Source organism: Rhinoderma darwinii, chromosome 8 (assembly GCF_050947455.1).
Source record: "Rhinoderma darwinii isolate aRhiDar2 chromosome 8, aRhiDar2.hap1, whole genome shotgun sequence".
In the NCBI taxonomy this organism is placed as follows: Eukaryota; Metazoa; Chordata; class Amphibia; order Anura; family Rhinodermatidae; genus Rhinoderma; species Rhinoderma darwinii.
In genome coordinates, this window is record NC_134694.1 from 103,605,942 (window position 1) to 103,618,288 (window position 12,347).

General features: G+C 41.7%; 1 protein-coding gene across 1 annotated transcript in view; it reads left to right on the plus strand.

Annotated features, from left to right (window-relative positions):
* Positions 1 to 9,782, plus strand: part of KCNK6 (potassium two pore domain channel subfamily K member 6) — a 29,428-nt gene extending 19,646 nt beyond the window's left edge. Inside the window, exon 4 of the mRNA XM_075836060.1 lies at positions 8,351 to 9,782. Coding sequence (XP_075692175.1) covers positions 8,351 to 8,574 — 224 coding nt within the window. The 3' untranslated portion in view covers positions 8,575 to 9,782. The remainder of the gene's footprint in view (positions 1 to 8,350) is intronic.
* Positions 9,783 to 12,347: the final 2,565 nt, after the last annotated feature.

Here is a 12,347-nt window from a genome sequence, read left to right on the forward strand (position 1 = left end):
TTTTTGAACATTCTTTTATTTTTCTAGGACGTTACAAGGCTTAGAACTTTAGCAGCAATTTCTCATATTTTCAAGAAAATTTCAAAAGGCGATTTTTGCAAGGACCAATTCAGTTCTGAAGTGGCTTTGAGGGCCTTATATATTAGAAAGTCCCCATAAATCACCCCATTTTGAAAACTGCACCCCTCAAAGTATTCAAAACAGCATTCAGAAAGTGTATTAACCCTTTAGGTGTTTCACAGGAATTAAAGCAAAGTAGAGGTGAAAGTTACAAATTTCATTTTTTTTTTACAAAATTCATTTGTAATACATTTTTTTCTATACCACAGAAGGTTTTACCCGAGAAATGTAACTTATTATTTATTGCCCAGATTCTGCAGTTTTTAGAAATACCCCACATGTGGCCCTAGTGCGGTCATGGACAGAAACACAGGCCTCAGAAGCAAAGGAGCACCTAGTGGATTTTGGGGCCTCCTTTTTTTTAGCATATATTTTAGGTACCATGTCAGGTTTGAAGAGGTCTTGTGGGGCCAAAACAATAAAGACGCCCAAAAGTGACCTCATTTTGGAAACTACACCCCTCAGGGAATTTATCTAGGGGTATAATTAGCATTTTGAACCCACAGTTTTTTTGCTAAATTTATTTGAATTAGTTTGTGAAGATGAAAATCTACTTTTTTTCTGAAAAAACGTAGAAATTTGTAATTTTTTCAAGGAATAAAAGAGAAAAAACACCCCAACATATGTAAAGCAATTTCTCCTGATTATAGCAATACCCCATATGTGGTAATAAACTGCTGTTTGGACCCACAGCAAGACTCAGAAGGGAAGGAGTGCCATTTGGAATTTGAAATTCTGATTTTGCTGGAACAGTTTTCAGTGCCGTGTCGCATTTGAATTGCCCTGGAGGGAACAAAATAGTGGAAACCCATGGAAAGTGACCCCATTTTGGAAACTACACTCATCAAGGAATTTTTCTAGGGGTAAAGTTAGCATTTTGACACCACGGTTATTTTGCTGAATTCATTGGAATTATTCTGTAAAGGTAAAAATCAACTATTTTTCTGAAAAAAGGTAGCCATTTTTAATTTTTACAAGGAATAAAGGATAAAAAGCACCCCAACATTTGTAAAACAATTTCTCCCGATTACGGAAATATACCATTTGTGGTAATAAACTGCTGTTTGGACCCACAGCAAGGCTTAGAAGGGAAGGAGCGCTATTTTGCTTTTGGAGCTCAAATTTTGCTGAAATGGTTTTTGGGTGCCATGTCGCATTTGCAAAGCCCCTTAGAGGCCAAAACAGTGGAAACCCCCCAAAAGTGGAAATTACACCACTTAAAGAATCTATCTAGGGATATAGTGGGCATTTAGACCCCACAAGTCCATTGCAGGATTTATTAGAATTAGGCCATGAAAATGAATATCAACATTTCTTCCACTAAAATGTTGCATTTTTTTCAATTTCACAAAGGATAAAGGGGGTAAAAGCACCCCAACATTTGTAAAGCAATTTCTCCCGAGTACGGCTATACCCCACGTGTGGTCACAAATGGTTTTTCATTAGAAAGTAATTAACCCTTTCTGGACTGATCCATTTTTTTTCTTTTCCTTTTTAGTTTTTTCCTCCCCGCGTTCCAAGAGCCACAACTTTTTTATTTTTCAGTCAATAGAGCGGTATGAGGGCTTATTTATTGAGGGACGAGTGGTCATTTTTATTGGTACCATTTTTTGGTACATACAACTTTTTGAGCACTTTTTATTACATTTTTAGGTACAGCGAAGGTGACCAAAAAAACAGCGATTTTGCCGTTTTAAATTCTTTATTTTTCACGTGAGACGCTCCATACATCACCCCCCACACTAAGACATGCTATGTTGTGGTGCGCGAAGGGGTTAATGCGCAGTGCATGGTGCGGAGTGAAAATTACAATTTTCCACTCATATGCCATTTTAGTGCACTATATGTTATGCCCAGTTTGTGCCACTGAAGACAAATACCTCATAAAATATTAACCGGGTTCTCCCGGGTATGGCGATGCCATATCTGTGGACGTAAACTGGTGTTTGGGCACGCTGCAGGGCTCAGAAGGGAGGGAGCGTCATTTGGCTTTTGGGGCGCAGATGTAGCTTGGTAGTTGTTCTGTTTGGGGTTTTACTGGTGTTTCAGTTTATAATGTGGGGGCATATGTTATCTGTGCAGGGTACATCAGGGTACTTGTTATCTGTGCGGGGTACATCAGGGCATAATAAGAGGGTATAATAATGCAGTAAATAAATAATAATCCGCAGATATGTGGCCGGTGTCGCACTGATAAATGGCGCCCGATCTTATCCGCTTTTGGACACTGCACATTTTGCATCGCCATATTCTGGGAGCCAGAATTTTTTTATTTTTTCTCCACCGGAGCTGTGTGAGGGTTTATTCGTTGCAGGACAATCTGTAGATTTCATTGGTACCATTTTAGGTACTAGAAATTTTTTTGATCACGTTTTATTCCATTTTTTGGCAAGCAAGGTGACCAAAAACCATAAATTCTGACAATGTTTTTTATTAGTTTTTTTATGGCCTTCACCCTGGGCTATAAATGACCATTATACTTTATTCTGCGGGTCGATACGATTACGGCGATACCAGATGTATATAATTTTTTTATGTTTTGCAGCGTTTGTGCAATAAAATCACTTATTTATAAAATAAATTCTTTTTTGTGTCACCATATTCTGAGAGCCATAACGTTTTTATTTTTCAGTCAAAAAAGCGGTGTAAGGGCTTGTTTTTTGCGGGACGGGATGTAGTTTGTATTGGTACCATTTTGGCGTACATGCGACTTTTTGATCACTTTTTATTGTATATTTTGGGAGGGTTGGTAACCAAAATATTGTGATTCGGGCACTGTTTTTCATTTATTTTTTTCGCGGTGTTCACCGTGCGGGAAAAATAATATTACAGTTTTATAGTTGGGGTCGTTACGAACGTGGCGATACCAAATATGTGTACTTTTTTTAACATGTTAATTTTTTTCCTATAATAAAAGAGTTATTATAGGAAAAAAAGCATTCTTTGTTTATGTCACTTCTAACTTTTATTTTTACACTTTTTAAAAACATTTTTATTATCTTTTTTTTACTTTTTTTACTTGTCCCACTAGGGGACACTTAGACTTGCAGCTCTGATCGCTGCTGGAATACATTACACTACACACGTAGTGTAATGCATTCCAACTGTCATTGTGACGTGACAGTCACACTGACAGGAAGCATCGGAGGACCGGCCGGAGGCTGATCCGAGGCTTCCGTACATGGCAACCCGGAGGTCATTGTCTGGCCTCTGGTTGCCATGATAAGGATCGCCAGCCCCCGCAAATACATGTGGGGGGCTGCCGATCCGCTGTAAACCTCTTCGATGTGGTGATCGCAATCGACCACCGCATCGAAGGGGTTAATTGCCGATTTCAGCGGCGACAGGCCGCTGATCGGCAACAGGGAGAGCAGGGCTGACACCCTGCACAGTTAACCGCCGCTGCGGTGTAGCGCCGCGCGGCGGTTAACTGTAAAAGTGCGGGCGTAACTGTACGCCCAGGTGCGCGAAGTTACTGCTCACCTGGACGTACAGTTACGCCAAGGTGCGGGAAGGGGTTAATGACCGCTCACCATCTTTTGACGGCAGGCAGTTCAGGTTCCCAGCCTACAACGACATATTTTTGCGTCGCTGTAGATGAGGCTGATGAACGCTCGTGTGAGCGCTCATCCTCTAAGTAGGAGCTGTAACTAACGACTCCTGATCTCAGAGCAGCCTCCTGAACACAGCTGGGGTCGGAAAACATTCGAACCCCAGCTGTTTAACCCTTTGATTACCGCGGTCCAAATTGTGGGGAAAAAAAATACTATTTCTCTCGCATAAAACAGGGCCTCATACAGCCACATCAATGAAAAAATAAAAAAAGTTATGGCTGTTGAAAGGCAGAGAGTCAAAAACAGAAAAATTTAGCTGGTCATTAAAGAGGCTCTGTCACCAGATTTTGCAACCCCTATCTCCTATTGCAGCAGATCGGCGCTGCAATGTAGATTACAGTAACGTTTTTATTTTTTTTAAAACGAGCATTTTTGGCCAAGTTATGACCATTTTTATATTTATGCAAATGAGGCTTTCTAAGGTACAACTGGGCGTGTTTAAAGTTATGTACAAGTGGGCGTGTATTATGTGTGTACATCTGGGCGTTTTTACTTCTTTTACTAGCTGGGCGTTGTGAATAGAAGCGTATGATGCTGACGAATCAGCATCATCCTCTTCTCTTCGTTAACACCCAGCTTCTGGCAGTGCACAGACACACAGCGTGTTCTCGAGAGATCACGCTGTGACGTCACTTCCTGCCCCAGGTCCTGCATCGTGTCGGACGAGCGAGGACACATCGGCACCAGAGGCTACAGTTGATTCTGCAGCAGCATCGGCGTTTGCAGGTAAGTCGCTTACCTGCAAACGCTGATGCTGCTGCAGAATCAACTGTAGCCTCTGGTGCCGATGTGTCCTCGCTCGTCCGACACGATGCAGGACCTGGGGCAGGAAGTGAGTGACGTCACAGCGTGATCTCTCGAGAACACGCTGTGTGTCTGCACTGCCAGAAGCTGGGTGTTGTGAAGAGAAGAGGATGATGCTGATTCGTCAGCATCATACACTCCTAGTCACAACGCCCAGCTAGTAAAAGAAGTAAAAACGCCCAGATGTACATACACAATACACGCCCAGTTGTACATAACTTTAAACACGCCCAGTTGTACTTTAGAAAGCCTCATTTGCATAAATATAAAAATGCTCATAACTTGGCCAAAAATGCTAATTTTTAAAAAAACAAAACGTTACTGTAATCTACATTGCAGCGCCTATCTGCTGCAATAGGAGATAGGGGTTGCAAAATCTGGTGACAGAGCCTCTTTAAGGTCTTTTCAGGCCCGTTCATTAAGGGGTTAAAATGATGCAATCAGCAGATGAACAAATGTTTGCTCGTTCATTGGCTGATCGTTGCCCTGATTACACAGGTCAATTGTTAGGAAAGAGCGTTCTGTGAACGCTCGTTTGCGGCCAGTGTAAGGCTTCGTGCGTCAGGGCTCCGTTCCGACGTTCCTTCTGAGCTTTCCGTCGGAACGGAGCCCTGACTGACACAAACTGAAACCAAAGGTTTCCGTTTCCATCACCATTGATTTTAATGGTGACGGATCCGGTGCCAATGGTTTCAGTTTGTCTCCATCGTGCAAGGGTTCCATCGTTTTGACAGGATGAATACCGTAGTCGACTACGGAGCCCTGACGCAGATGTGAATATAGCCTAAAAGGGACTTTACTCCCTTCTATCTGCCAATTGTTCTACCTGTCTGTAGATGAGAAAAAAGAGGGACCAGAGTGTGGATTAAGAGGAGCCATACAGATAAGATAGCTCTCGGCTAAACTTTTATCTCCCCGGACCTTCCTGTAAACATTGACACAGCTCTGCTAAATGTAGAGGGATACAAGGCTTATCTTCTGGTTCAACAATGCATGAGGAGTGTTGAAATCCAACATGGTTTATCCTTGTTTCCCCGATATCTCTGGTAGGGAGACAGTCAGCGGGCCCACACACACATAGAGTGTTGGATTCTGACAATCTTGTTAGGATCCGCTAATATTAATCTAATATATATGGGCAGCCCAACACATGACTGCAGGTGTAGACTACACATAGGATTTGTTTGTAACCATTGAGACACATAAATCTGCATAGGAGCTGTAGACACAATACGGTAGGATATTTTTCATCAAAATTGTTTATAACGTTTCTTCATTTTTTTATCTGAGATGCATTGGAGCAATAAAAAAAAAAATGGTTTCAAGCGTGTACATATCGACCAAGTTAAAAGTATGGTGTCAAAGCAAGCAACTTGGTTTGTTACTTTGCTGTCGATGATGTATTGAAGCTTTGTTGACCAAGAAAGTTTATATTGTCATTTAGATAAGGTATAGGGTCTTGGTTCTTTATTTCTCATTATTGATCTAGGCTTTCAATGGATAAGTATTTTCTGTCTTTTATTACCTTTGTTCTTACCCATCTTATTTTGACCTAATCTGAGTAGTTCAGACGAAAGACAAAGCAAAGCCTGATCCTGGGCCTGATCCTGGTTTCCATTGTTACTCAGTAATTATAGTATTCTGTATATCTAGCCCATCTGTAAATAGTAGAAACTCTGTATTGTCATATGAAAGAAGCTCTTAAAGAGGCTCTGTCACCAGATTTTGCAACCCCTATCTGCTATTGCAGCAGATAGGCGCTGCAATGTAGATTACAGTAACGTTTTTATTTTTAAAAAACGAGCATTTTTGGCCAAGTTATGACCATTTTTGTAATTATGCAAATGAGGCTTGCAAAAGTCCAAGTGGGTGTGTTTAAAAGTACAAGTCCAAGTGGGTGTGTATTATGTGCGTACATCGGGGCGTTTTTAATACTTTCACTAGCTGGGCGCTCTGATGAGAAGTAACATCCTCTTCTCTTCAGAACGCCCAGCTTGTGACAGTGCAGATCTGTGACGTCACTCACAGGTCCTGCATCGTGACGGCCACATCGGCAGCAGAGGCTACAGTTGATTCTGCAGCAGCATCAGCCTTTGCAGGTAAATCGATGTAGCTACTTACCTGCAAACGCTGATGCTGCTGCAGAATCAACTGTAGCCTCTGGTGCCGATGTGGCCGTCACGATGCAGGACCTGTGAGTGACGTCACAGATCTGCACTGTCACAAGCTGGGCGTTCTGAAGAGAAGAGGATGTTACTTCTCATCAGAGCGCCCAGCTAGTGAAAGTATTAAAAACGCCCCGATGTACGCACATAATACACACCCACTTGGACTTGTACTTTTAAACACACCCACTTGGACTTTTGCAAGCCTCATTTGCATAACTACAAAAATGGTCATAACTTGGCCAAAAATGCTCGTTTTTTTAAAATAAAAACGTTACTGTAATCTACATTGCAGCGCCTATCTGCTGCAATAGCAGATAGGGGTTGCAAAATCTGGTGACAGAGCCTCTTTAACATACAAAAGGAATGCGTTATCCCATTTTACTTTACACACTAGCTGGTGGTTTGATATTCCAAATCCCGAATGATCTTCCATCTGAAAGACATTTCTTTAAAGGGATTGTCCAGTTAAGGCTTCGTTCACATCTGCGTCAGGGCTCTGTTCCAATGTTCCTTCGGAGCCTTCCGTCGGAACGGAGCCCTGACTGACACAACGGAGACAAACTGAAACCATTAGTACCGGATCCGTCAGCATTGAAATCAATGGTGATGAAAACAGAAACCTGTGGTTTCCATTTGTGTCAGTCAGCGCTCCGTTCCGACGGAAAGCTCAGATGGAACGTCGGAACGAAGTCTAAGAAGAAACATTTTCATATACTCTATTAGTCTGGGTTCACACCTGCGTTGGTGTGTTCCGTTGTTCTGCTCCATCAGAGGAGCAGAAAAGGGAACGACGGAACCCATTGACTTTAATTGGTTCCGTCAGCTTTCGTAAGTAAGGATTGTCCAAAGCGAAAAACCCTAGGAATAGGCATGTTTAGGATGGGTTCACACATAATATTACACAGTTGAACCAGCCTACAAATCCACAGCAAAATCCACAACGAAATCTTTATGTGTTACATGCAGATTTTGGTGTGGATATAGCCATGGATTTCACTCATTGTACTGTAGTGAATGAATTTCACAATGAAAATCTGTAGCAAATTCACAAACAGATCTGAAAATCCCCAGCATGTCTAGAATCCGCTGTGGATTTTTTACGCTGTAAGTGAATGGGGTTGTTAAAACCCAATTTACTTACATTGTACCGTACTTCATTGCAGAATTTCAGTTCAGAATCCGCAGTCGAAATTACACAACAAATACGTGATGTGGCCTTTTGTGTTTGCAGTGGGTGTGTGGAAGTGCAGTTTGAGCGCTGCAGCAACAAACGCTGCAGCCCCTTCAGTTAGCTGGTCTGCGGGGGTGGTGGGAGTCTTATATCCTTAGGATAGGCCATCAATAAAAAAAACTCCGGACAACCTCTTTAAGACTGATAAATGACCAGAAGATTGTGTAATATACATCTGTAAGCCTTCATATTGTCTTCCATTGACTTGTTCTGCACATCTATAACTTTTTAACATTAGTTTTCCTACAGTTTGCCCTTTTTTTGGTCCTCCGTGAATGGTCATTTGCCCTTCCCTTTCATGTCTTTTGGTTCAAGCTCCATCATTTACCATCTGTCATGAGTCAAAACCAGTCCTTGTTTGTATATTCACCCTAAAACATGTGACTTATCTAATGTCTTCTTGTCTTCTTTAGTCTACCTCTTACTTGGTCTTATGGCCATGCTACTGGTCCTCCAGACATTCCACAAAGCCGCTGATCTCCATGGACTAACTGATCTCTTCTACCTCCCTCACCTTCATGATCAAGAAGACCAGGAGCCCATTCTGGAGACTCCAAACTCCACTCTGAATGACAAAGAACCTAAAAGACCACTCACTACAGGGACCCAACCCAGCTATTCCTCGATCAATCGGTAACCTGAGCTATGTACTAACTGGCACCGAGGGAACATTTCAGCCTTGTACATCACAGTAAAAATAACTCATATACCATCCTTCTGAACTCTTCCATGCAAGGAGATTGTGTGACCACTGAGTGACAAGTTATTATGGTTTACATTAGAGTATAGGGAGAATATGTGGATTATGGCTCCTGTTGGAGTAATCTGAATTTAACATATCTGCATTATTTTACATGTTCCACCAATGTTTTACACTACCCCAATATTCTTAACAGGTCATTTTTCTCCGACATACATTTATTATGTACTTTGATTGAAGTAAGAACAAATAGTTAAATATATATATTCTGTTATCACCAATTTAGAAATAGTGTTCTGGAAGGAAGTAATTGGAAGAACAAATCTGTACCCCTACCCTAACTACCACCCATTCAAAGTGGGTACGCTGGATGGAGCAGGGTGTGTAATACATTGGGGCTCATACCAATTTTTTTATTTATTTTTTTGCATTTTGACTGCCTAAGTGGTCAGATGTAGCATTATAGTGAACGGTTCTGTTTTTATTATCTGAAGTCAATGGGGAAGAAACCCAGCATAAAAAATTGCAGTTATTATATCATTTCCTAGAAATGCTTTTTAAAGGGGGGTTTGGATTAGAATAAAACCATTTCAAATACCCTATTAGGAAACCCTTAACTAATTGAGGGGAGGTTACTTTATTGACCAGAGGAAGGAATAACTACAAAAAGCCACCACTACGTGTGTGCGTTACAGAGAAAACCCATTGATTTCAGTGAAAACGGTGCAATGCTTTATTTCTCCTGTGGTGGCACTGCAGGTGAATTAAACACCTGCTGCCAGGCTCCCCCATTGATTACAGCCGATCGGTGGAGGCCTCAGCAGCCGGAGACCCTTTGATCAGTTTATCATCAGAGGACCTTTCTAAGATTGTCCAAAGCAGGTAACCCCCTAAAATAATAATAAAAAAGGATGTAAAACCTTTGTGGTTTGCTGGTTATAATGATGTGGTAATGGCGCGGCTTCCTGCTGCGCTGCCACCTGTACATCCAATTATAATAGAAGAAGCTTTGGCCAAAAATATTATTAACAATTAGCACCTTTATTTTTTTAATGAAACTAATAAAAAGGGAATATAACGTATTTTATAAGTAACTTTTTAACCTGTATGCAGTAAGTATTGCTGTCAGAATGCCTATGGCAGATTATTATGTCGTGATATTCCAGAATGATATGTGTCAGTATTATGCACAATTACAGAGAAATAAGACAGTTTATGAAATTCAGGAGGTGGCAGCAGTTATTTATTTCTATATTTTAGTTTTCCTGGACAATTACAGCGGAGGATATTTATTAAAACGAGTGAAAAACTGAAGGCCTTGCCCATAGCAAATAGTCACAATACTGCTATCATTTTCTAGCCCGCCGTAGAAAAATAAGAGCTGGAATCTGATTAATGATATAGACAACAGAATACCTCCCAATATTTGTGTCCCAAAAGCACAGGGCATGTTAAGCCCTGCCCTGTTTTGGCTGAGGATGCCCCACAAAATGGCATCCAAAACTCCCCTTTAGCCGCCGTTTCGCCATTCACCACATATGTGCCACGAAAAATGTAAATGTTGTGAGGTATGGATAACAGCACAGTTTTTATTTGTGCTTTTACTGTCAGGCGTACGCTTATAATAAAGGGGTTTACTGGTTTGGAAAATTCCCTTCAAATATCACAATAGGAAATGATGAGTTAAAAGAGGGGAGGAGGTCCCATTCAGGGCCCTCATATATCAGTTAAAATAGAAGGCAGCTACAAAAGAGTGTCTCTCTCTCTCTGGAGGACCTGTTATGTCTGTGTATGACATGGACAGTTTCAATGGAAACTGTGTAATACTTCAATTCCCCTGTGGTGGCGCTGCAGGAAAATTGAACATTCAGAAAGAAACATCTATTATGTCGAATTATGCAGGTTTCATTGGTGTCTTATGAGCTGAGTGAATATTTGTCTGTAGTGGCTACCCTGTAAATCAATGTCCAACTCAGGGTCTGACATTGACTTCTTACTTTCTTATGTGGAAAGTCTATCCTTGTATATAATTAGCAAGACACAAAGATGACTGCTGGGTACAATTGATTCTAATCCCGGGGGCACAGCAGATCTGTTTTGTTTCCCAGTACATAAAAGAAAAATCTATAGCAGGTGACACACAAATCTGGTGGCTAGCAATGCAGGTAATGTTAATACTGCCCCCTGTGGAGAATGTAAGATGTGCAGTAAAGGCCCTTTTCCGCGGGACAATTATCGGACAAACAAGTGTTCACAGAACACTCGTTTGCGATCATTGCCCTGTGTAAACAGGGCAAATAGCCTATAGCCTATGAACGGCTGATTGTATTGTTTATACAGCCTAAGGCCCCATGCACTGCGGACACCTTTACGTATCGCGGGCCGTGATTACGGGCATGGCCGTGTGCATGGGGCCTAAAATATTATCATTGTCGGCAGCAGGGAGACTTTCTGCCGAAATGATAGAAAGGTATAATAGGTAGTAATAGGTAGTAACGTGTAATAGGTAGTAACGATCGTTTGTCCCCATACATAGCTCCTTGTGAAAGTAGCAAACGAGCGCCGATCAACGGGCTGTCTCATTGATCAGTGCTCGTTTACACGGCCCTCGTCAGGCAAAGTGGAAAGAAACAACAAGCCAGTATGTTATTTGTAATTGAAACTTGAGCCAAATGGACTCCATAAACTGCAGCTGATTTCCACTTCCTATGTCTTAACTATGACTTCCTGGGCCTTAATGTAGTCCAAATGTATGGCCCCATTGGTTCCATCAATGTTCATACCCCTGAATGATGAACCGGGGTGGCCACCCATAGAGCAGCAGGTGAAATATCTGATTTCCGTCAGATACATCCTGACTGTGCATATTGCCATGCGGTCGAAAGTGACCATACCCATAAGATGTCTCTACCATCTTCCCCATGTCTCTTCCATCTTCCATAAACTTGCATGCTTGACTCGGGTTAAGTGTGCATATTTATTTCAATGGGGAGAGGGGGACAAGTCACACACCTTCGGCAACACATAAGATGACAGATAGTCGAATTCACTGATTTCTGAGGTTTTGGCCGACTATCTGATGTGTATGGGGGTGTCCCGATGTCGGGAGAAAGAAGGATAGGGCATGTTGAAACAACATGCCTGATCCTGTTTCCATAGAGGTGTCTGGCAGCGGCTTATTCCTCTCCCTATTGAAAACACATATATGCTCAGCTGACCTGAGCATGCGTGTGTAAAGGGGGGAATTGGGAGGAATAGCTGTCTAAAGTGTATGGCCACCTTTATTCATAATGAAATTTTGCAAGCCTGATCCTGATTTCCCTCAACATCTACCGCCAGGGGACCACACACATTAGACAGCTGGCGGATGCCTGACATTAATGTGTATGGGCAGACTATAGATGAACCCCTTTAAAGTGGATCAGTCACTAGTTTAGTAATGCCCTATCTCCTAGCTAATCTAATAGGCGCTGTCAACTTATAATACTAGTGAAAATTGTGTCCCAAAAAGTTTATTATTTGAAAAGTTTTTATTTTTATTTTTGTTAGTTTTGTTTCTAAATATGCAAATGAGGCTACACTTGCTAAATGGGCGTCAATACCAGCAATTCTCCTGAGGTGGAGTCTCCTCACAGCCTCTGACACTGTCCTATCAGCATGAAGCTGCTTCACACACTTTGAGAGACTGAGTCTGGAGGGAAGGGGGATCA